At 62.8% G+C, this 23,661-nt stretch overlaps 2 protein-coding genes and 2 long non-coding RNA genes across 5 annotated transcripts; 2 read left to right on the forward strand and 2 right to left on the reverse strand.

Annotated features, from left to right (window-relative positions):
- Nucleotides 1–2,475: 2,475 nt before the first annotated feature.
- CCDC69 (coiled-coil domain containing 69) lies at nt 2,476–11,865 on the reverse strand. 2 transcript variants are annotated; one of them, XM_062587618.1, is made up of 9 exons: nt 11,788–11,865; nt 6,667–6,730; nt 6,070–6,227; nt 5,559–5,646; nt 5,232–5,305; nt 4,909–5,010; nt 4,429–4,548; nt 4,045–4,142; nt 2,476–3,845 (listed from the first exon to the last, which is right to left on the reverse strand). In XM_062587618.1, exons 1-9 carry the CDS (start codon nt 11,848–11,850, stop codon nt 3,677–3,679), a joined length of 936 nt encoding a protein of 311 aa, XP_062443602.1. In that variant the 5' UTR covers nt 11,851–11,865; the 3' UTR covers nt 2,476–3,676. The 2 variants fall into 2 exon arrangements, with proteins under 2 accessions (XP_062443602.1, XP_062443601.1); XM_062587617.1 differs by lacking the exon at nt 11,788–11,865 and adding an exon at nt 11,305–11,403.
- On the reverse strand, nt 9,186–9,918 carry LOC134146951 (uncharacterized). Its single transcript, XR_009959921.1, has 2 exons — nt 9,794–9,918; nt 9,186–9,401 (listed from the first exon to the last, which is right to left on the reverse strand). It is a non-coding gene; the product is annotated as an uncharacterized LOC134146951 (long non-coding RNA).
- On the forward strand, nt 11,530–14,675 carry LOC134146950 (uncharacterized). Its single transcript, XR_009959920.1, has 2 exons — nt 11,530–13,031; nt 13,194–14,675. It is a non-coding gene; the product is annotated as an uncharacterized LOC134146950 (long non-coding RNA).
- Nucleotides 14,676–17,624: 2,949 nt separating this feature from the next.
- Nucleotides 17,625–23,526, forward strand: GM2A (ganglioside GM2 activator). The gene is made up of 4 exons (XM_062587619.1): nt 17,625–17,964; nt 19,966–20,118; nt 20,952–21,134; nt 21,267–23,526. The coding sequence occupies exons 1-4, from the start codon at nt 17,851–17,853 to the stop codon at nt 21,420–21,422; spliced, it is 606 nt and encodes a 201-aa protein (XP_062443603.1). The 5' UTR covers nt 17,625–17,850; the 3' UTR covers nt 21,423–23,526.
- Nucleotides 23,527–23,661: the final 135 nt, after the last annotated feature.

Raw genomic sequence — 23,661 nt, forward strand, 5'->3', positions numbered from 1 at the left:
GCCGGGTGAGGAAAGGACCATCTCCCTCCCTGCAGCAGCTCAGCTGCTTGCTCAGCCGAACCGGAGGCTTTTCGCCCGCTCTGTGCGACCCCTGGCAGCTGTGTGGCCTAGGGACAAAGAAACTGAACCTGCGTGCTGTGTGAGTGCATCCCAGAGACGCAGTGCAGAGAGCAGGACCTTGTGCGCTCAGAGCCGGGCAACTTACCCTGCCGCCTTCGTCTCCCTTTGCCCAGTGCTTCTGCCTGCTGCCCCCTTTAATTACAACTGCACAGGAATTTATGGGGACAGCAGCAGCGCCAAGTCCTTGGCTGCCATGGGTGCTCGTGGGCTGCAGCAGCAGCCTGGAGGGGCTGAGGCTGCTCCCGGCTTGCCTGCGGAGGAGCCTGGCAGGCAGTCGCTGCAGCCCGGGACCTGCAGCACCCAGCCCGGAGCATGCAACTCTGGGTGCAACCTGCCGTGCACCGCCCCAGCGTGCGCATGGCAGCGGTGCTGCATGGGAGGCTGCCTCAGCCTCTGCCCCTTGGCATGGCTGCGAGGCTGGAGGTGGGATAAGTGGAGTGGTGCCTCTGCAGGGGCCAGGCGACCAGCCCGCTGGCCTGGGTGGCACTGCACTGTGACTTCCCTCCTGAGGAGGTGCCTGTGGGTGGTATCGACATCTGCAACATGCAGAGGGGCTTCGTGATCCACCGCTCCTGGCCCTCGTACGTGGGCTCGCTCTTCTGCATTAGCCAGCCTGGACGGAGTGAGGCAGAGCTCCACAAAGTACATGCTCATCTGTATTAACTGTGAACAACCCAGCTTACCAGGATGTCACCACTTGGTGTCCAGCTGGTGGGCTGCAGGCATCTGCCCCTGCCAGCTCTAAGTCTGGCCTAGATTTTCTCTTATTAACAGGACTTGCTGGATTTTGCTAAGTAGCTGGGGGGATGTGAGGTGTAAGGCAGGCTGCATCTCTAGCCCCTGGGAAGGCACAACCCTTCTCATGTGGTCGACCATGACATGGGCTTATGCTTTGCGAAAGAGGGTGTTTAACTTGAGCTGCACAGCGCTGACTCAGGATGCACAGTGGGGCTGAACACCTGGAGGTGCCCATTGCTGCCTCTGCACTCCTCTGCAGCACCTTGTTCAGCTCTGCTGCCGCAGAGCCTCTCGCGGAGCAGGGCTGTGCTGTGCTGGAGCCGTTTCCCCCAGCCCTCTGATCTATGATGGGAGATATGTTGCTCATAGCCACCCTGCACCTCCAGCATGGGTACCCAAATCTGTCACTAAAACACCTGATCCCATGGTCTGGCACAGGGCAGGCAGGTCTGTACGGACTAGCAGGGCTGGGGGCAGGGACTAGCCAGGCCATGCAGCCCAGGTGGGTAACGAGGCCACCACACTCGCCTTGGCTGCTGCCTTTTGACACTGAACACGCTGAAATCAGACTATATGTTGCCTCTGTTGTTCCCACCTTCCTCTGCCCCTGCAGACCCCTTTCTTACCCCCAAACCTATGGTGAGAGCCTCAGACACTGCTGTGCAGCCAAGGAGAGCTTCAATGTGACGTGCACCATCCTTGTAGAGCTGGAGGTAAACATCATGTTCATCAGGCGTGCCCCCGGCGGCAGGTAAGAGCAGCTGCTCTGTGCTCTGCTGGGGTTGAGGGCTAGTGGGTCCCTGCTGTGGATGGCTGGCTGCAGTGAGCCCGGGGCAGAAGAGCACCTCAGCTCCGGGCCCTGCGCACCCAGCCCTAGCAGAGGGCACCAGGAGGAGAGCGGGCCCTGCGCTCGCTGGGGTCTGCCCTCCTGGCTGCCTTTTTGCAGCTGATGGAGGCCTTTTCCTGATAAGGATCAGCACAAAGGGTGGAAATAACTGCAGCTTTGGCTGCGATAGCTCGGCAGGGCTGGATGGTGCTGGGATCTGCCTTGTGCTGGGGGCCCACAGATGAATACAACAGGAAAGTGGGAAGGAGGCAGGAAAAAAATGGAAAGCACCCTGGGCTCCTCCAGACATGCCAGCGAGGCCCATCCCTGGGCTCACACGTGCCTGAGTTATGCTGCAGAGGTGTCAGCATTACCCTCCCGTTCTGCCCGCAGCCAGGGCACTCGCCGTGTATGTGCCAGGCGGGCAGGTGTGTCAGGACGCCAAGAGCACCCTCTACGTGACGAGGCTGGTGCTCAGGGGCTTTACACCTGCCAGGCCTGGACCCTGGAAGGAGCTGTGTCCACCTCCACCCGCACCCGCGTGCTCCCGCCCCTGCCGGCACCCAGCCCGGGGCACAGCACCCTGCTGCCACCTGGGCCTGCCTGCGAGGAGAGGCCGGGATGCCCAGCCCAGCCTGGGATGGGGGCAAAACTGCTCCTCTGCTGCCTTTTGCATTCCCTAATGCTTTTTCTCATGCAGTAAAGTGGTTTATTTAGTGACTCCCTGTTTCTCCCAGACCAGCCTCCTCCAAGCATCGCTCCCCCCTGCCCAAAAAAATGCTGACACTGGATTCTTTTAGGCTGCTGCTTTTAGAGTTGTAATTGGTACAGCATTGGCCTAGTGCACACACACTCACATACATACACACATGCGCGCGCACACACCTCCCCACCCCGGCTAAATCTGCTTGGGATGGGGGGGGCAGGCTGGGGACGGCCACTGGAGCAGTTGCCATCCCACCACACTCATGCACCCAGTGCAAGGTGCTTCTGCGCATCCAGCCGATGTCCTGCAGCTCTCCGGTCCCCCTTGTCCCTGCTGCTCCAGTGTCTCCCTGCGCTGGGGACATGGGCAGGGAGGGATGGGACTCGCTGGCAGTCACCGCCAAAGCCTGCTCCCCTGTGAGATGACACTTTGTGCCCTGAAAGCACCTTCGAGCATGCAGCCCCTGCCCAGCTTTGCGGGAGGAGATGGGGCCTGCAGGGCCAGCTGGCGGGGTGTGAGAGCCAGAAGCATTTGGCTTCCGTGTGTTGCTGACTGAGCACGTCCCAGGCCATGGGAGTGATCCCCAGGAGCAGGTTACAGGAGGAGGAGGATGGAAGGGGAGCTGTGCAAGCCTTGTCTGCTTCCCCCTCTTCCCCAAGGCCATGGCAGGTCCCAGGCAGGGGAGACTCTTCATTTTGCTGTGAAAATGGCAGGAACTGCACTTTTCTGAGCAATGAGCAGAGCCAACTCAGGTGGTGTCAGCTCAGGGGAGCAGCGAGCCAGGATGCCCCTCTCTTGTTACTACCTCCCCTCTCCTGCAGGGCTTCTCTGCCGGGGAACAGCGTAGCTACCACCTTTTGCTCCTCATGCTTAACACTGGGTCCCCTTGGTCATCGTCTGCTCCCCCTCCGTTCCTTCCCGGCCTCGGGGCCATCCTTACCCACCTGGTGATCATCTCCATCCCACCTGCCCCACGGGCAACCAACTTGCGTGATCACTCCTGGGAACGCTGATGCTGGTCCTGCCTGGAGCCGAACGCTGGTTCGGATCCACCCCTGAGGCAGCCCAGATGGTCCCTAGTGCGTAGCCGCAGGGTTTGGTGCCGGAGGCAGGGATGCGCAGGGCTGGCCGGAGCCACCTGCGGCCCCGCGGCACACGGAGGGCACGAGCGAGGGGGAAGGCAGGGTGGAAGCATCCTGCGAAATGGTCCGTTGCCGCGTGAGAGCTGCTCTGGGTCCGTGTGCCCGGAGGAAGGCCCGGCAGCTCCTCCAGCGTGCCGTGGGGTGCTACGTGGCGATGAGGGGCACCTCAGTGGAAGGGACGGGGAAGGGGGAGGCCTCCCCCCCGTTCAGCACGCGGTACAGCAGCTCCTCCTTCTCGCGGCGCGCCTGCTCCCGCAGCTGCGACTCCTTTTCCAGCGCGCCGCGGGCGGCCAGCAGCTCCTCGGACAGCTGCCTGCAGGCAAGCGGCAGGTGCTGCGGAGGGAAGCCCCCGCGCCCTGCCCAGCGCCCGAGACGGGTGCTCCTACCAGCTCCAGGGTACCTGGGTGTCCCCCTGCCATGGCCCCTTCTCCCGCGGGAGATGCCACCCACACCAGCGTCTCCCTGTCACCTCCAGCCAAGGCCCAAGGGACCAGCTAGGGTCGGGCAATTACCTGGTCATGATCAAGTGGTTCTGGGTGCGAACATGCAGATCCTCGTTCTCCTGCAGCAGGGTTTTCACCTTCTCCTCCAGCTGCAAGTTCTGCTCTACCTGGCAGGGCCGGGAGAGCATGCGGGTTGGGGGGAGCCTCGGGGTGCCTGCTGCCAGCTCCATGCACCCCCAGCTCCCCGCGGGGATGCACGTTGGCTCATTGGGAGTGCCGGGGCTTTGCACTCAGCCCATGGCCTCCCTGGGTTCCGGCTCCAAGGTGCCAGCAGCTAGAGGGAGGAACCAGGCTCCTTCTGCCTCTGCTCCAGCTGCAACTTCTTCAGAGGATTCAGGTGGGAAGAGCTGGAAAGAGAAGAGAGCCCATCTCCGACCCCCACTCTGAACGTACCACAGTCTCCAGGTTCAGCAGCTTCTTGTCCAGGCCATGGATGTGCTCGTTTTTCATCTCAATGACGAAGTGCAGGCTCTCCAGTTCCTGCTCCCAAAACGGGCTGGGGCTCCCATGCTCCTGGGGGGCAGAGGAGAGATGCAGCAGCCTGCAGCTGGCTGAGGTGCTTGGTCATCCTCTGCACAGCAGTGGGGTGACTGCCGTGGGCCAAAGCTTGCAGCCAGTGCTGTTCCCCTCTCAGCATCACTTTGTACCCACAGCCTACTGCGTTTCACCACTCGCTGCAGCCACTCATGGACAGGGGACCCAAACAGCCCATGCAGGTCCCAGATGTGGGGTTTTAGCTTCCTGGCCCCAGCCCCTCCACCTTAGCACTGGAGTCCCTCAGAGCAGCACCTCTCACTTTGGGCCAAACTGCCAGAGGCAAGAGACTTTGCTGACACCGAACTCAGAGACGCTTGTTCCCGCGTTTCCCTGCACCTCGATATGTTTCTTGTAGTCTCTGCTCAAGAGTGATTCCTCCACCCGCTTCATCTTCTCCTGGAAGGACTTCAGCTGGGAATTCAAGGCGTCTATTGTTTCCTACGGCAGCCAAGGAGGGGAAAAAGCAGGAAAAAAGGTGTCTAGGCTTGGAATTTCCTCTTGAGAAGGAGCTTCCCTGATAACCCCCAGAGCTGGAGGTCAGGTCCCCGTGGCACCCTGGGGACCAAAGCAGCCACGCAGGAGCGTGGGCACCGCAGCAGAGCCAGGAGACAGTCGCTCAAGCCCTCTGCTAGTATCTCCCTCAGGGACCCTCCTGCTACCTGTAAGGCCTCCTGGGACCTTTGGTGGGACTCTGCCAGCAGCAGCTTCTCCTGGTCGTGTGCTCTCTGGAGCTCTGTGGGGACACGTGAGCTGAGCGTCATGGGCATGAAGACACCAGAGAAGCCAGCCTGCCCTGTTCCCTGTGACACCACAGAGCAACCCAGGGTGCCACATCCCGCTGCCCATAGCCCCCACAGACCAATGGGGCACCAAGCCCCAGCCTGTTGAAGGTACTTGCAGGGCAACTGGGGCTGGAGAACAGGCCGAGGTGGTGACGCGGGGGCTGGGGGAGGCAGAAAGTGGTCTCCTGAAGAGACTGTGCGCACCTTGCAGGGTCTCTTCGTGCTCTCTCTTCAGTGCATTGAACAGCTCAGAGAGTTGCTCCTTCAGCTCCAAGTCTTTTCCCTTTTCCACCTGGAAACCACGGAAAGGACAAACCCTGAGCATCTCATCCCGTGTAAGGAATGCTCTGCTCCACCTCTGCTTTCCCCCGGGGCACAGGCTGTGTTGCTATTTTTAGCAACACCTCTCATTTCTCTGCTTATGTGAGCCAGAAGATGACATGGGGACACAAGGGAGGCGTGAGTGTGCTCACTCGTGGTGCAGCCCTGCAGCCTTTCGGGCTTTCTAATGCTCCCGGCGCAGCCACAGGCCCGGCCGCCTCGCCGCGTCCCGGCCTGCAGGCCGGCTCAGCTAAGCTGAACAAGGCAGGGGACACTCCTGCCACGCTTGGTCCGTGCCAGGTCTGCGATCGCTGCCGGGGAGGTGCCGACTGGGCGAGTGACGCCCTGCTCGTGTGCTGCTCCGGAGAGCCCCGGCCCTGCTGTTCTGTCCTACCTGGATTTTAACGTCTTGGGCAAGCCTCTGGGTCTCCGCCTCGCGGGCTTGTCTCAGGCTCTCCTTTTCCTCCTCAGAAATTTTTACAGTCCCTGTCCTCTGCTCCCCTGGCAGCGCGGCTTTCTCCTTCCCATCTTCAGGCAACAGCGTGGCACCGGCTGCAAGGCAAACGCTGCCGAAACACGGCCCGATCCTGCAAACCAGGCTGGTCTGCCTTCCTGGGCAGCCGACCTGCCGGCAGCTTGGTGGCCCACCTTCAAGCCCCCTCTGCCTCGTCCCTGCTGGACAAATACCACCCCTCTCTCCACCCACCGAGGGCACAAATTAGCACTAATTGGGATGTTTTGGCAGGCCCAAAGAGGACGTAGCCCAGTGCCTCATTAGGCCTCCTGCCTTGGGGATGATCTGTCTACCCAGGATGACGGGGTGCAACCATCTGCCTCCCCGTGCCACAGCCAGGTTGAGGTTAGAGTCATCATCCCAGGGTCCTCCTGGCTACTGGTACTAACCACTGTCTTGTGGGGTTGATTTTACTGCTTTTAAAGATGCAGGAGGGCCAAGAAAGCACGGGGGGAAAGTCACCAACTTTCTTCTCACCATTCTCTGCCTTCAAGGCCTTCAGCTCCCGGGAAGCCTTCGGCTGCCGGGGTTTCAGCCGTCTCTGGAAGAGAGAGAGGAGTATGGGAGGCCTGATCCCGTGCTGGGCTGAGGTGGAAAAATGACTGCTGGTGGCTGCAGCCGGGGACGCCCGGGCGGATACGCGCAGCTCGCAGGCGAGCGTGGAGCTTGCACCCCGCTGCCCCCCAGCTGCCCCTCAGCCGGGCCGCCGGCCCCCACCGCTGCGGGGTCGACGCTTTGCCTGCGCAGCGGTACCAGCCTCCTCTCCCGGCCTCTGGGAGACCTGTGAGAAACGGAGGGTGCCTGCAAACCCACCCGACAAGGTGCCGGCACGAGATGGGCACAGGCAATAAAGCTGCTGGGAGCGGAGAGCAGGGAGCAGTTCCCGGGCTCCGGCGCGTCCTTTCCGCCCTCCTCCCGCTGTCCCGGGACGCTCGGGGCCGGCCGGGCCCCGGGTGCTTTGCAACACCCACGAACGCGCAAACGTGCCGGCGCTTTACGTAGGCTGTGCCGGGGCCAGACCGCAGGCGGGAAGGAGGAACGAGAAACGGCGGCAGCGCAGCGGCGGTCACGGTGGAAGCGCAGCCCGGCGGCTCCTCGGCGGCGCGGGCAGCGGGCGCGGGGCGAGCGGAGACGCGAGGAGCGCAGGAACGCGGCGCGGGAGCCCCACCGCGGCCGCGGGCGGCTGACACAGCCCAGAGCCGGCTTCGGCAGCGCGGCTTGGCGCGCCTCCTTCCAGCCCCGGGACGGGCTTAGTTTAGTTACGGCGGGGGGAGGAGGGGGAAAAAAAAAAGAGAGAGAGAGAGAGAGAGAGATGTATTTTTATCTGTTGTTGGAGGATAAAAGCAAAGCTCGCTTGTTCTTGCAGCTCTGTCCCCGGCGGGGGGGCTAATCCAGCCCTCGCCGCCCATCAGCGCCCGGGGCTCCAGCCTGGGGTGCCTGGTGCTACGGGGCACCTCTGGGGTGCACCCGCAGCCCCAGATACACCACCCCGAGGCAGCCGGGGCCGGGCGGCCCCTGCGGGGGTGCCAGGCTGCGGCGGGGGCTGCGGCGCGCCGGCTGCACCCCGGCACGGCGCTGAGCCTCCCTCGGGCCAGCACCACGCCTGGGCAAACACGAACCGGGTCAGGGAGCCTGCGTGGGGCGCAAAGCAGTGCCAAGCCCGCAGCCGTGCCTGCCTGCTCCCGGCAGCCTCGCGGCCCCCCTTTCCCAGCTGGATGGAAGAGGAGCTGCCAGAGAGAGCAGGAAAACTTTCAGCCTCTGGGAAAGCACAGCGTTATCTTCCCTTCTATGGCTTTAGCGGGCTCGGCGCTGGATTCAGCCCCGACAGGCAGAGCGAGGAGGCACGAGGCAGCCGGCGCGCGCCAGGTCCGTGCTCGCTGCCAGCACGCCTCGCCGCGCAAACCGAGGCACGTCCCGGGAGCCCGCTGCCGCCGCCGCCACCGCTCCGGGGCAGAGCGCGCCGGGGCGCCCGCCCGCCCGCGGCTCCTCTCCCCCGAACCCCCAACCCCGTAGCCTCAGGCTCTTCCCAGGCGTTGAGCAAAGGAAACGGGGATTTAACGAGAAGCGGCATGCGTGAAGGAGCAGCTGCCGAGGGCTTGCCCGTGGCCGCAGGCCCCTGTGTCGGAGCCTGGTCCGCGGAAGGAGCGCAGGATGCAAGGACCGGCCCGCGGCTGCGGGCACAGCCGGCCCCCGGGGCGGACACAGCCCCCTCCGGGACGCCCTCGGCCTCATCTGCCCAGCTCTACTGCAGAGACAAATTTTGGCATCAGAGATGCTCATCATGCCGGGTAACCTCCCCGCTGCCCTGCCCGGGGCTGCCCCGGTTTTGCCCTGCTGATTTGCACCCTCCCCTGTCCAGTTCACCCCACGGGACGAGCAGCTCTGCTGGGATCCGTGCTGCCCCCATCGCCCCGGCCGTGGCTCCTTCCGCCGCCCCGGAAAGCGGAGACGGCGCAGAGCCCGGCACGAAATGGCTCTCGCCCTCCTCCACCGGCGCAGGGGTCCCCGGGCGCTTCGAGGCCGAGACCCGAGGTGCTAGAGGGAGGCGTAAGCAGCACAGTCTCCAAGGGCACCCTGGGGCCCACGTGCCAGCCCAGGGCAAACCCGGTCCACAACGCGGGAACAGGGAGATCCGGCACAACGCACAGCAGCCAGCGGAGGGCCGGAAAGCAGCGCCCCGAAAAGGATGGGCAGCCCATTTGTGGTAGGGGAAAGCCTTTCCCCCCAAATCCCTGGTGCCCAGGAGCGCCTCCACGCCCGCTCCCGTCAGCAGCCGGGCGAGCTCGTCCTCACGCCGAGCCAGCAGGCACGCGTGGAGGCGGATGCAGCACTGTCAGCTGCAGCCTGTGCTTCAGCTTTTTGCATGAGGCTGCTTTTACCGTATTTTTCTTCCTCTTTTCCTGTTTTACAACTACATTAGACAATTGAACCATGCAACATTATCGTCAGAGAATGAACTCCCAAAGAGACGCGAAGTTAAATCCCAACTCTGCTCCTAGGTAAGAAGTTTTGCTTTATGGCCAGCGGGAGAAGTTCAGGATTCGGCCAATAACCCCGCGGCCGCCGCGGGTCCTGCAGCAGCTGCTCACCGCTGGCACGGGTCTGCCGGGCCTGTCTCCTGCTGTCTGCTGCTGGCTTTTCTCCTGCAACAGTTGCAATCCAAAACGAGTACCACCTCCCGTGCAGCGAAATCTGTACCACCGGCTTGCAAGCTGTTAATGCCATTGAGAAGCCTTGAGTTTTGCATTCTAACTTTTCCCTTGCTCCTGATGCTACATATAGTTCCTATATCTCCAAAATAAATTTATCCCAGTGTTGGAAGCTTTCCAAGCCCTGATCCCTCAGGAAGGCATCTTGGCATCCCTCGGGGCGGGAATGCGGACCGAAGGCCAGCAGCGCGCCCCGCCACGGCGAGCAGCCGCGGGAGCGGGGCACCGGCGGGGGCGCGGGGCACCGGCGGGGCTCTCGCGCACGGCTCCCGCCCCGGGGTGCCCTCGCCTCCCGGCCCTGCGCGGAGCGAGCAGGACGGAGGCCGCGGGCGGCCCGGCCGGGCGCGCGAGGAGCGCCTGGTATGCAGCCCGCCCACCCGGCTCCCCAAGGTCACCTCCGCGGCCGTCCGGCCCCCGCAGCAGCCCCGCGCCGGACCTCCGCGCCCTGCTCCTCGGCTCCTGAACCCGAGCTCGGCCACCCCGTGGGGCTCGGCGCTTCCCCACCCCGCGGCAACCCAAAGGGGACCTGCTGGCCCGGCTCGTCTGTCTGTCAGGGCACGCCGGGGGACGGAGCTCGCCCTGCGCTCTGGGGATCCCACCCCAGGCTGTGGTTGCCAGGCCGTGGTCGGCCGTGGCTCGATGCCCTTCCGTACCCATTTACGGCAAAAAGGGGGTTTTGGTGGTGCTTTCAGGACTCGCCTGCACCGCCGCCAGGGCAGTTTCACGGGGTGCCAACTCGGCCGAGCAGCCGCGCGCACCGGGGCGCAGCGGGCAGCGCGGGGGCGAGCGCGGGGCGGAGGCGTCCCCAGGCGACTCCGGGATTCCCCCATTTCAGTGAAGGCACCGCTCTCACCACCCGGGGCCCCTCGCCGCCCCCGCCGCGGGCGCGCCTGACCCGAGGGCGCAGGGAGCACCGCGCACCTTCCACGATCCCGAGGAGGCGCCCGGCTCGCGGCTCACTGGCCGCGGGGAGCCTCCTCCGAGCCGGCGCCCCCCGCGCCCCCCCGCGCCCGGCCGGCCCTCCCCGTGCTCGCACCCCGGCCCTCTTCGACTTTCCTCCTGCCCTCGTCACCCTCCAGCGACCGGTCACAACCCACCGCAAGCAAACAGCAAGTAAGCGCAGCACATCCGACTCCACAAACAACTCCGCGGCGAGCGGCGGAGCGCTCAGGCAGCCATCGAGTCACGAGCACGGCAAAAAATAATGATAATTAGCAGCAGATCCTCTCCAGAGCTGGAAAAAGGCTTAACTCACAGAAGACTTCTTTGGCGCAGACCAACACGTCCAGGTCTGCTGGGGCTCAGCGCGTTCCCCTGCACAGGTCACCTTCAGCACGAGGGGGAACACGGCACGGGGGAGTCTCGGGGGGGTCTTGGCTTGGGGACCCCATCCCTACCCTAAGCAGCACGAGCTTCTCAGGCACGATTATCACCCCTGAGGTCTGCACCCCTTCTCTGGGTGCCCCGAGGGTCTCGCCCCCTCCGCACGCGGGGTGCCGCAGGGCAGGCGGCTGCAGCGCCCCACCGTGCCCGGCGCCCACTGCCTGAGCGGCGATGCCCGCGGTGCCACGCAGTGCCACGGCGCTGGCCGGGGGGCCACGCGGGGTGCCCCGGCAGGCGGCCGGGCCCCGCTCCCCAGTGGTGCGAGTGGGGCTCCGTGCAAACCCCAGCCCCACACAACCCCCCGGCCCGCGCACACGCACCCCACGCAAACCGGACCCACACAACCCCTGACCCCACGCAACCCCCGACCCCACGCAAACCCCAGCCCCACACAAACCCCAGCCCCATGCAACCCCCGACCCCACGCAACTCCCGACCTCATGCACCCCTCGACCCCACGCAAACCCCGACCCCACGCGACCCCTCGCCCCACGCCAGCGGCCCCCGCGCACATGGCCCCTACCCGGCTGGCGGCAGCCCGCGCCTCGGCGCCGGCGGGGCAGCAGCGCAGGGCGCTGCCGCGGCAGCCCATGGCCGGGCGGGCGCGGGGCGCGGGGCGCGGGCGCTCAGCGGCGGGGCGCGGGGCGCCGCATCCCCCCGCGGCGCCGCTTCCGCCGCGCGGCAGCGCCGAGCCGCCCCGGGGCTGGCAGGGAAAGAACAAAAAAAAAAAAAAAAAAAAAAAAAAAAAAAAAAAAAAAAAAAAGTCCCCGAGCCTGCTCGCAGGCGGTGCCGGGAGAGGGTGCTCTGCGCCCCCGGGCCGAGCCGAGCCGAGCCGAGCCGCCGGGACCGCCTGCGCCGAGTGCACCGCCTGGGAATCCCCCGCCCCGGGCTGCCCCGGCCCCGGGGTGCCTGCCCCGGGGTGCACCGACCGTGAGTCCCTTACACCGGGGGTGCACCCCCCGCGCCGCCCTGCCCTGGAGGTGCACAGACTCAGGGCTCCCCGTACCGGAGGTGCTCCATCCTGGGCTGGAGGAGTGGGACCCAGGGTGCTCCTTCTCTGCCCCCCCATACCGGGAGTGCACCAACCCCAGGGCCCCGTGCTGGGGATGCTCCATTTCGGAAAGGGAGAGTAGGACCCCCGTGTTGGGGGTACTCCAGCCTGCACCAGGGCAGCAGAGCTGCCCCAGGGTGGAGGGTGCCTGGTGAACCCACCCCAGCTCCATGACGTGAGTGGGAGAATATTCCAAATATCCCCCTGGGAGATGTCCAAGCGACCCGCCGCTGCTGCTGCAGGGCTGCCAACGCGCTGCTGTCACGGGGCCCCTGCGTGGCTGCGGCTCCTGCGGCGCAGCCCCGGCCACGCGGGGCCGTTCCCGCGGCAGCCCGTGGGCCTGGGAGGCATTTTCCTGGGCTGAGGCTGGCCGGGATGGCACCTGAGATAGGACATCTCTGCTCCCCAAGGGAGCTGGGAAATGCCGATGCAGGAGGAGGTGGCGAAAGCAAGGAGCAGCCCCAGGTTTGCAGGGAGTCTCCTGGGGACTGGTGGGACGAGTTGCCTGCCTCCTTTCGGGTAGGTGCTGCATGACCTGCGTGAAGTTTGGTGAGTCATATCTGCTTCCTGACACCCAGCTCCCACAGTGCTGCTGGTTTACAAACCTATTAAGAGTGTCTCAGTTCTTATCGCCAAAAATGTTGCGCATACGGGGCAGGTCTCCTTCCCCAAATGAGAGTACTTATTTGTCAGGCTTAGGAGATCCTTTGATGGATGAAAGGCCGGTCGGTGCAAGGAGCTGGTCTCCACCTCTCCAGGGTTAATTAAAAACCTGGTGCAGATTTCAAAGGCTCAAGGCCTGTGTATGGAAGCACAGAAGCACGTGCACGTTTCTGGGCTGAATGTGCATCTGCTGGGGATGTAGCTGTGAACAGAGGCAAATAGCCGTGTATCCAGCTGGCATCGTGTCTTCCTTGTGCTTGAAACATGCTTGAGCACGTTTGCATGTGTGTTCGTGGTAACTTCTGCGTATAGCGGGACCCGGGCCAGCCCACAGGAGCCTCCCCTCTCCCCAGCGCTGCCGGCTCCTGGGCTGTGCTGTGCCCTGTCAAATAAAAAAAAATGTTTCTATAAACCACTTTCAGCAGTTCTGACTTTCGCAGAAGAGGCGGCACCAGATGTGGTTACATCCTTCCTTCAGCCTGCAGGTTCATCCGCGGTGCTGCCTGTCAAAGCCGTCAGTCTCTGCTGCCCCAGAGGTTCCTTAATTTAGCTTTATTTTATCAATTCCTCAATTTCCCAAGTCTTTCCTGTGTGGGCTGCACAGGATGTGTCCTTGCTGAAGAGATTTCGCCTATCAGCCCTGCTTCATCTATTTCTTTCCCCTGCCCCAGGACCTCAGCAATTTACTCCCTTTGCAGGGCAGCGGTTAAGACGCCAGAGGCTCCTTCGCCCCTGCGCTGCGGTGCAAAGCCGCAGGGCTGCACGGGCTGCAGGAGCGGGACGAGCGGCCCTGACGGCTCATCCTGGTCCCCGCAGCGAGGCCCAGGAGCAGGGAGTGCGCCCTCGCCGCTGGGAAGACGCTGACCCTCGTTTCCTGCCTGTCGTGAGGGTGCCGGCGCTGCCTAAGGGGAAGGGGGAAATCGCAACGCCGCGGAGCCCGGCGGCACCGCGGGCTCGGGGCGCAGCGGGCGCGGGGCTCGGCGGGAGGCTCCTCCGGGGGGAGCGCAGCCGCCCCGGCCCCGCCGGCGCCAGCTCGGCCCCAGCCTCGGCCGATAACGCGGGCTGCTCGGGGGGTTCGTGCCCGGCACCCTGGGGCCGGCGAGACATCAGCAAGCGCGGGACGGTGTTATCGCGGTTTCCCTGGGTCCCCAGTGATGATAGTGGCTGGAGATAGCTCAAGGGTTTTGCCTGGAAAAGCAATCCGTGGAAGGTTTATCTCATCCCTGGCTGAATTGCCATAAATGGGGTAACAGCCAACCCGACGTGGAGTTATTTGGTACCAGCGTTAATCTAAAGTGTTTGCCAAGGCTTATGGATCAGAGCAATGTTCACCCAGGCTGCGGAAGCGCCCCAGCTCCCTCTCCAGCTTTAGCTGCCAGGGACTGGTGGGGGTGGAGCGGGCGCCGGCCGACGTCGGGACCCGCGACCCCTGCTCTCTTCGGGGGGGAGACCCGAACTCCTGCTGCGCCCTGGCCGTCTGGGGTGCTCACTCCCCACTGTGAGAATTTAAAATTTATTCCTGAAACGATTTGCAGGACATGAGCTTTGCCGGGTGAAAATAAGATTTACTGCAGGAAGCAGATACGTGATGTGGTCATTCTTTCTCATGTATTTCTTTTTCTCAAAACCTAGTCTTCTGACCAGAAAATAAAAGAAAAAAGGGGAAAAAAAAAAGATTTTGCTGGAAGATTTTTGGCCAGCTCACCATGCAGGTGAGGAGCCAGTCTGCGGCGATGCTCCCCCAGCCAAGGAGGCCCTGCGGACCTCTGCATGGGTCGGGCTGGACCCGCTCCAGCCCTGACCCACGGCGGGAGGGCGGTCTGTGGTTGTGCTCTGTGGCCACGGACGGACATCGTTTGCAGTCATTTGTTTTCGTAAACGAGACATAAAGCGGTCGCTATCATTGCCGCTGGTCTTTGCTGGCTCCCTTCAATGCAAATCAAAGGCCAGGTCTGCGAGACCTCGTGACTTGGGCTTCGCATGGCGCAAGATACCTTAGAAAATCGTTTGCACAGGAGAGGATCTTGCATGTGTAGGAGCCCAAGAAAAAATCTGCAGACTACTTTGGTTTGTACCTTGGGCTTGAGGCCCTGGGTGATTCTGCTTTTAGGAGGAGCAGTGATTTCCAATCATTCCTGCCTCTCTCTGTGCTTTTCAAACAAAATGATGATCTGAGTTAACTTGTCTTAATAGTTGTTTATTCTTTTTTTTTTCTTTATATGCCAATAGCAAAAGTGGAAGCAGAAGCCAGCGCTGGGGGATGGCTTGCACTCTCGCTCCCGGGAGAGCGCGGCTGCAGCAGGCGGCGGGCGGGAGCAGGGGCCCCGCGGGAACGGGGCTATTTATTCCTCGCCCTTAAGCCTCCGAGGGCTGGTAGCGCCGCAGTTGTCGCTGCGGGGCTGGGTAGCCCCCGCCGTGCGCGGCCCCCCGCTCGCTCCGGCGCCCCGCGGCATGCTCCCGGCCGGCCTCGCTACTAAATAAGGGCGAGCGGCTAAAAATAGAGCCGAGCCTGGGGTCCGGAGGAGCCGCGCGCCCCGTCCGGGCCCTGGGACGTCGCGGGGCTGCAGCCCTCCTCCCGCAGGGCCTGCAGCGCTGGGGAGCCGAGGGGCCTCTCAGCACCTGCCAGCAGGGCTGCGGCATCCCTGTGCGAGGGCAGAGCCAAGCTGCGGCCAGGAGAGGCCCGCTCGGAGGCCCTACCTGCACCTCGGAGGAGATGAAAGAGTTGAGACCTGTCACGCTCATGTCCTGTGTGGCCAGCTGGCCCAGCCCCTTGCAGCCCCCACCCCTTGCTCTTGGTGCCCATGAGACATGCAGAGGGTCCAGCCACAGCTTCTTGGAACGGGTCAGGAGGGTCCTTCTGCGCTGGGGCACCTGCGGGCATCTGCCAGGGGCCAGGCAGCCTGCCGGGCCGGGAAGCCGGGGACGTTCCCTTTTCGCCCTCCATCACCTCGTGCTGTCAGGTGATCAATCCTCTCTTCTTGCAGGGGCAGCAGGAGCGAGCCCAGGCTTCCAACAGAAAACCCCTTACCCGTTCACCAGAATCTGGGAAAAAATCTGTATTCGTGGGTCATTCATGACTTAAAGCAGTTGCGTGGTGTCAGCTGGGCTTGCTCCGGTATGATGGGCAGCTCGGGGGAGTTCTGGATGGAAAACGGGTCCTGGAAGGGGCAAGGATGCAAGAGGAGGGCATTAAACATCAAAGCGGTGGAGAGAGGGGTAGTGGGTAGCAGGATGTCTCTTTGTCATTGCAGCAAACCACTGCCCAGTGTCCGGATACTTCCATGCTCCCAGGGCACGCGTGGTATCATGTTGAGTCACTCATTTCCTTTTCTTCTCTAGCAGCCATCTGTTCTGGGCCAAGGAGGCTGCACTGGGGTCGGAGGGGGCCAGTGCAAGTCTGTGGTGGGTGCCAAGCCCATCATAGAAAGGTTGAGATTAGAAGGGACTTCAGGAGATCATCTGGTCCACCCCCCTCTGCTCAAGCAGGGTCACCTAGAACATGATGCCAATGATCATGTCCAGCCAGCTTTTGGATATCTCTGAGGATGGAGACTCCACAACCACTCTGGGTAACCTGTTCCAGTGCTCCATCACCCTCATGGTAAAGAAGTTTTTTTCTCACTGTCAGATGGAACTTCCTGTGTTTCAGATTGTGCCCATTGCCTCTTGTCCTGTTGCTGGGCACCACTGAAAAGAATCTGGCCTCTTGACACCCTCCCTTCAAATTTAAACACAGTGAAAAGATCCTCTTCAGCATTCTCTTCTCCAGGCTGAACAGCTCTCCCAGTTTTTCCTCTTATGAGAGATGCTCCACTCCCTTGATAATCTTAGTAGCCCTTTGCTGGGCTCTCTGCAGTATCTCCATGTCTCTCATACTGGGGAGCCCAGAACTGGACACAGTACTCCAAATGTTACCTCACCAGCACTGAGTAGAGGGGGAGGATTACCTCCCTCAACCTGCTGGCAATGCTCTTCCCAGTACAGCCCAGGATACCATTGGTCATCTTGGCTCCAAGGGCATATTGCTGGCTCATGGTATTGTCCACCAGGACTCCCAGGTCCTTCTCTGCACAGCTGCTTTCCAGCAGGTCAGCCCAAAGCCTGCACTGGGGCATGGGGTTATTCCTCCCTAGGTGCAGAACTCTGCACTTCCCTCTATTGAACCTCATGAGGTTCCTCTCCACCCAGCTCTCCAGCCTGTCCAGGTCTCTCTGAATGGCAGCATGGCCCTCAAGTGTGTCAGCCACTCCTCCCAGCTTGGTATCACCAGCAAATGTGCTGGGGGTGTACTTTGTCCCTTCATCCAGGGCATTGAGGAATAAGTTGAACAACCCTGAACCCAGTTTTGACCCCTGGGGACACTGCTAGCTACAGGCTGCCAGTAGACTTTGTACCACTGAGCACAACCCTCTGAGCTCTGCCTTTCAGCCAGTTCTCCTCACTGCTCATCTAGCCCACACTTCCTGAGCTTACCTATGGGGATGTTATGGGAGACAGTGTCAAAAGCCTTGCTGAAGGCAAGGTGGACAACATCTACTGCTGTTTCTTCATCTACCCAGCCAGTCATGCCATCCAAGAAGACTATCAGGTTTGTTAAGCATGATTTCCCCTTGGTGAATCCATGCTGTCTACTCCTGATCACCTTCTTATCCTTCACATGCATGGAGATGGCATCCAGCATGAGCTGCTCCATCACCTTTCCAGGGATTGAGGTTAGACTGCCTGCCTGTGCTTCCCTGGGTTCTCCTTCTTGCCCTTTTGAAGATCTTGCACATGTTGTGGCCACTGCAGCTGGCCTGTGTGGGACAGGCGGCTGCTGGAGCGGGAGACAGGCTGCTGGAGCTGCTGGCCTGGCCAGAGCGTTGGCACAGAGGGAGGGGGCCCGGCCAGGCTGGGCAGCGGGTGCATCCCGGCTGGGCATCCCGTGCTGGCCTCCCTTCCCTGGTGGCCCTGCCATGCCAGCAGCGGGCAGGTCCGGGTGCCTGGGAAGATGCCGCTTCCCGTCCCAGCTTCCCTGCAACTCCAGTCCTGTGCTTGGTGGAAAAAAAAAAAGGGGGGGGGGGGAGGAAGGGAAAATCTCTGAGCAAATGCAAGCGGAGGGAGGGGAATCGCGGGTGGGCTGGGCAAGGAGCTGGCAGGGTGCATCCCCGCTGCACCCGGCGTCCTGGGCCTTCCCTGCCGACCGCGCGGCGAGTCCGGACGCGGCGGGCCCCGCGGCTCAGCCCTGCCCGGGAGGCGAGCGCCGGCCTCGCTGCCCCCGCGCTTTGCCTCTCCCGTCCCGGCTCCCGCAGCTTTCGCTGCAGCTGCTTTGCGCCGCCCAGGCCGCGCTCGCCTGCCGCCACCGCCGCCGCCGCCATGCGAGCCGCGCTGCTGGCGCTCTGCGCCCTGCAGCTGTGCCCAGCTGTGCTCGGCGGGCCGGGGCGCCCGCATGTCGTGGTGGAGCGGAGCGGGGCCAGGAAGCTGAGGAAGGTAGGAGGTTGCAGACCCTTTCCCTCCGCTTTGGTTTCCGTGGGGAGCAGCACGAGCGGGGCTGACGGCCCCGAAGCGGGGGTTGCACCGCGGTGCCGCGGGGCTCTGTTGGTGCCGGTCCGGTGGCCCGTGTGGAGGGGAGCGGGGCGCTTCATGGAGCGAGCCCGCAGCGGCCGAGCGACATAGCCCTGCAGGAAAAGCTTTCCCAGTCCCGCTGGGCTTTGCAAGAGGTCAGAAGCGATTTCTGCCCAGCCTGGGACGAAGGGCTGATCCACGCTGCGTGTCTGCCGCCGGGGTGCTGGGGGAGCAAGGACCGAGTTAATCGCGGTGTGTGGCTGGGATCAGGGCTGGAGATGCCTCCTTCAGAGCTCAGTCTTGCCTCCTTTCCTGGCAGAAAGGAATTTCAGCTTGGACAAGCACTTCACTGAAATGCTGAGCTCGAAGTGCAGCATCCCAGCAGGTCTGGTTTTATTCAGCTCATCCGCGTTTTCCAGACCAGCAGCTCCCACCGGCGCCTTGCTCCCACGCGTAGTGCTGGGTCAGATGAGTCAATGCGCACTGATTAGGAGACACACAGCAAACACCCTTGCAGCTCTGGTGGGCGCGAGGATCTCCGCTTGACTTTCGGCTAGCATGGAGTATCCCTTTCCTCCCAGGAAAACTGATGTTGGCGGGAAGGGGAAGCCTGGCCAGGGAGGCTGAGGGTGGCTCAGCGAGGCTGCAGGAGGCTCTACGCCACCCCCAGCTCGGCACAGCCGCACGGGCATGCCGGCAAGGAAAGTGAGATCGCCGGGCTGGTTCAGCCCGACCTGCTCTGGGAGGGCAGCCCGGAGCTTCCTCTCGGCTCATCCCGCCTCCGCCGCTGGGGAGATACCTGCAATTAGGCTGGTGCCTGGCGAGGGAGGCGCAGGAGCTCGGCTCTCACCGCGGGACATGCCAGCTCACTGCCGGCTACGCGCTGGCAGTCTTGCTGCTCAGCCCCACGTTTCTGTTCTTCTTTAGGAGCTTTAAATATCGCTTCTGCTTTAGCTGCTTCCACCTAGCCGCGAGGTTCTCAGAGCAGAGACTCCCCCAAAGCCCAGCGAGTGGCCCCTCGCCTCCGTCTGGGAGAGCCGGGCCGCGGCGCTGGAGCCCGGCGGTGCCCGGCTGCTCTGTGCCTCACTTCGGGCGCTGCAGCCAGCCGCGGTCAGGTGCCGGGTTTTCACCATCCCACGGGACGAAACTGTTTTCCAGGCTCATCCAGACGGTCATTAAACCGGTTGAACTGCAAAGCTTGGGGGTGTCAGAGGTATCGACCGTGCGAGTGAGTCAGGCTCATCTGGCTCCGCTGGGCAGCCGGCGGCACGGGAACGTCGAGCGGCTTTGGAAGTGCAAGGCCCAGGCGCAGTCCCCGCGCCCGCGCAGGACCAGGGCGCCGAGCGAACAAGCCGGGCCGGTTGTTTCTCCCTGCAGGGAGCTTTTCACGTCAGGCTGGTTCGGGCTCGGTTCAGAGGCTGCAGGAGTACAGGCAACCTCCCCAAGGAGAGCAGCAGCCCCCGTGCAGCGCGGCCGCTGCTGCCCCTGCCCCGGCTGTTGCTCCCACGCCTCTGGTTTCACGGGCGTAGCGCTGTTTTAAGTTGCCTTCAAAATGAATTTTCACCTTGTGTGCATGCGAAGTGTTACAAGTATGGCCTAAGAGATGGTTTGGAAATTGCAGCCAGGGAACGCTCATTAAAAAGGATAGAAAAGAGTTTCGTTACGATTATTTTCTGAGGTTTCTAAAATGCCTTTAGACTTGTGGACTGGGAAGTCTAATAAGCAGGTGAAGCATTTCTTTGGCAAGGGGGGCCTGAGGCTCCGTTGCGCTGGGTTTGCAAGCAGCCCCCTGTGGCAGCGTGGGCTCAGGGTGTCCTGCAGCCCCCGAGCACCGCCTGAGGTCCATCCCGGTCACAGCGCCTTGGGGATGCGGGGCCAGCACCCCAGGGCCACGCTGAGTCGGGGTCCTGTCCCTCGACGCCGCAGGTTGGAGGTTTTTCCTGGGAGAACTGCGGTGATGGGAAGGACCCCGTGGTGCTGCAGAGCCTCTCCGTGGCGCCGGACCCCATCACCATCCCGGGGACCCTGCGGATCAGCGCCGCCGTGACCGGTACCAAGGCCCTGACCTCCCCGCTGAAGGTAGGTGCCAGGGATGCATGGGGCTGAGGTGCCGCCACGAGCCCGGCCGACGGGCGCAGGAATGAGCAGCCCTTGGAGGAATCGGGCGCATGGAGAGGGTGCTGCGGGAGAAGGGGAGGAGGGGGCATGTGGGGGGCCGAGGGGAAAGACAAACCTGTGGGAAGAGAGGAACCAAAAGTGGAGAGGGGAAGTAGGCGGCTGGAAGCAGAGGAGCGTGATGGCCCTGCAAACGCCCGGGGGCAGCGGGAGCGCAGCTCCCCCCGCGGATCGCAAAGCTCCCCGCGAGAGCTGGGCTCGTCGCCCGGCTCGGCCCGCGCCCCAGGCCCTGCGCTGGCAGTGCCGGGCTCTGCTGGGTGCTCGGGGCCGGCTCGTTGCAGCCTGGCGCGGGGCGCTGCGGCGGGACCGGAGATGCGAGCTGGTGCCTCTTGCAGTGCGGCAGGAGGTTGCCCGGCCGGCACCTTCGGTGCTTGGAGCTGTAAAGACTCTGGGGAAAACCACATCATTTTTGAGAACAGGGGAGGGGAATCTCCGTCTCCGCGGAGCCGTGCTGGATGAGACACTCCAGCCCTCAGGGAGGTCCTGCGTGTTGTTTCGTCCTGCATTTCCTGCTGTGAACTGGCCCATCAGCTTGCAGACAGGCTGGTTCTGAGCTCAGTTGTGCTGGTGCAAATCTGCAATCACCCCGCTGCCCACAGTGACCCACGGCGCAGGCCCTAAGCCGGACAATCTGCAGTCTAAGCCCCGAAATGGAGGGAGAGGGTGGGATGCGGCAGAGGAGCCGCGGGGCGCCGGCGCCTGTGGGCTGCACCAGTGTCCGACCCCCTTTCTTTCAGGCAGTCGTGGTCGTGGAGAAGGCGCTGGGCGAGCTCTGGATCCAGCTGCCCTGCATCGACCAGCTGGGCAGCTGCACCTACAGCGACGTCTGCAGCATCCTGGACGAGCTCATCCCTCCGGGGACGACGTGCCCGGAGCCGCTGCTCACCTACGGCATCCCTTGCCACTGCCCTTTCAAAGCGGTACGCTCAGCGCCAAGCTGCCTTGGCCGTGCCCTGCACCGGGGACACCGGGGACACCGGGGGGGGGGGGGGGGGGAATTTTGGCCCGGGCCACCGCCGACGTCTTGCCCTACGCCTTCCCTCTCTCCGCAGGGCTCCTACTCTCTGCCGGCCAGTGACTTCCTGCTGCCCGACGTCGAGCTGCCCTCCTGGATGACCAACGGCAACTACCGCGTGCGGGCAGCCGTCAGCAACAACGGGCAGGAGCTCGCCTGCGTCAAGCTGGCCTTCTCCCTGCAGGCGCAGTGAGGGGCCGGGGGCCGCCCCCCCGCGGCCGGCCCCCGCGGCACGCGCCCCGGCCCCCGCTCGCCCCGCTGCCCTTTCCGCTTGGGCCCCCCCCTTGGCCCTCCTCCTGCTCCCGAGAAGACACGCCGACGTGCAAGGCAAGCGGAGAGGGAGGCTTTTGGTGGGCTGGCGAGGTGCCGGTCCTGGGATGCGTCCCCGATTCCTGCTGCTTCATGTTCCCCCCCCCGTCCTGGTGAACAGGGAAAGGCCCCCAGCTGCCCCGCTCTACCCCAGATCCCATCACCAGCATCCCCTGCCCGGGACAAAGCTCTCTTCAAGCACACTCCAGCCTTTCGGAGGGGACCGGGCCTGGGGGGTACTTATTTTTTATCAGTTTTCCATTTCTTTTTTCTTAATCTCCTCAGGGGAATTTTAGACAAAAGCATTCCAGAAAAAAGCAATTCGTTTTTCTTGAAATAAGAAAGGAGGGAGTGTTTGGAGAGGAAGTGAGATTTGGCTGGGGGCTGCCTCGTGTCCCAGCCCCCCAGGCAGGCTGGAGGGTGCAGGATTAGCTGCAAGGGTGTCCCCCGCTTACCCCCACCTCCTCCAGCTGGCCCACGACAGAGCAGTCTTGGAGGAATGTCCACGGGAGACTCGTCCCCGTTACGGCAGCTCCGGGTCCTTTTTTTGGCAAACCACCCTCCTGTGCGGTGCATGGAGCTGGCTCTGGAGACGCCCCTGCTGCGAGGACATCCCGCCTGGTTGGTCTGCGAAAAAAGCTGCAAGAGAGAAAGAACTAAAAACTTGCAACCCCCAAGCGGACGTTCTTGCTCACAGGGGACGAGATGACTCACGCTGCTCTTCAAGGGGAGGAGAGGAGCCTTAGTGCTCGGCGGCTCCCGCGCTGCGCAGGGCACGGGTATGACACGCAGCTGGGGCGCAGCCTCAGCAAGGACGCTTCCTCCTCATCTCATTTTCAAACCCTAATTCCGGCAAGGGTGAATGTTTAACCACGGTCTTTAAAGAGTTGTTTCTCAAATGCGCTTGCACGCTCCAACGCATGTGCTTGCAGTGGGCAAGATGTGCAGCCTGTCTGATACTGCAGCAAGCAAATGGGCTAAACGAGCGGTTTTTGCAGGCTGGGGTTGGCGTGCCACAAAAGACAGTTTAGGGCCTACTCCGAGAGCTTTGCCGGGAAGCTGCCCAGATCTGCCCCAGCAGGCGTTTCTGTATTGCTCCCCCTTGACAGCAGTGAGTGAATCTCGTTTCCCATGGCATCCAGTCTCTTGGCTGGGGAAGGCCAACCGCTATCTCCATCCCCTCGTCTGACTGGGTGGACGTCCACCACGTGGCCAAAACGCCGGCACCCATCACCTGGCAAACGCGTAGGTGGCGACGTGGTAGGTGTGTGTGCGCGTTGGGTTGCCCCCCCGTGCGTCCAGCCAGTCCTCGCCGGGGCTACGCAGAGCTCTCTCCATAACCATGAAGCACAGGTCGCTGGTCCCTGCTGCTGCAGAGCACACCGAACAACAGCACGGGGCAGAGCAGTGCCCTCCGCGACCGCCCCACGCTCCTGCTGCACGCGTCCGTTGCGGTGCACTGCAGCGTCATCCGGGGTGCGTGGCGGACGTGACGAGAAGGGCGGCCAGCGCAGGCTGCACACGCGGCAGGTTTCCCTCCAGGGCTCGTCCCATCCCAGCGCTCGGAGGGGTCCGCTGTGAACTGGGGGTGGACCTTGAAGAACAGCAGCCTGCTTGGGTGGCCTGTGGCCACAGCCCAACTCCTCCCGTTTGGCTGCTGAGTCTCTGATCACCTTATTTAGCATTTCCGTAGGACTGGTCTTCCTCCGAGCACTTTATATGCCTTAATTCCTGTACGGCTGCCTTGGCATACAGCAGAGCCCAGGCTACGGGTGCTCTGCAAGGCAGACTTCCTCCCAATACCTTTCTGCACTCTGAGCTCACTTCATTTCATAGGGCCACTGCCTTTGGCTTGGATTTGTTTTGCCTAGAGAAGTGCTAACCAACTCACCTGCTTCCTGCTGCTTCGCTGCTCAGCACGCACGCCAAGAAGGCACCCTCCTTTCGGGCAGTTACTGCAGGTTCTTAATAAATCTTTTTACCTGAAAGTGGAGTTGATGTCTCTTTAGCACTTGGAGTGCACTGGGGAGCCAGATTTACTTTTGTTGAGATAGTGGTGATGTAGTTTTGAGCTGGTGGAAACAAAAGTGGGTGGTGGTGTCAGAGCTGATCACAAGCAGCCC

Source organism: Rhea pennata, chromosome 14, assembly GCF_028389875.1.
Source record: "Rhea pennata isolate bPtePen1 chromosome 14, bPtePen1.pri, whole genome shotgun sequence".
Taxonomy (NCBI): Eukaryota; Metazoa; Chordata; class Aves; order Rheiformes; family Rheidae; genus Rhea; species Rhea pennata.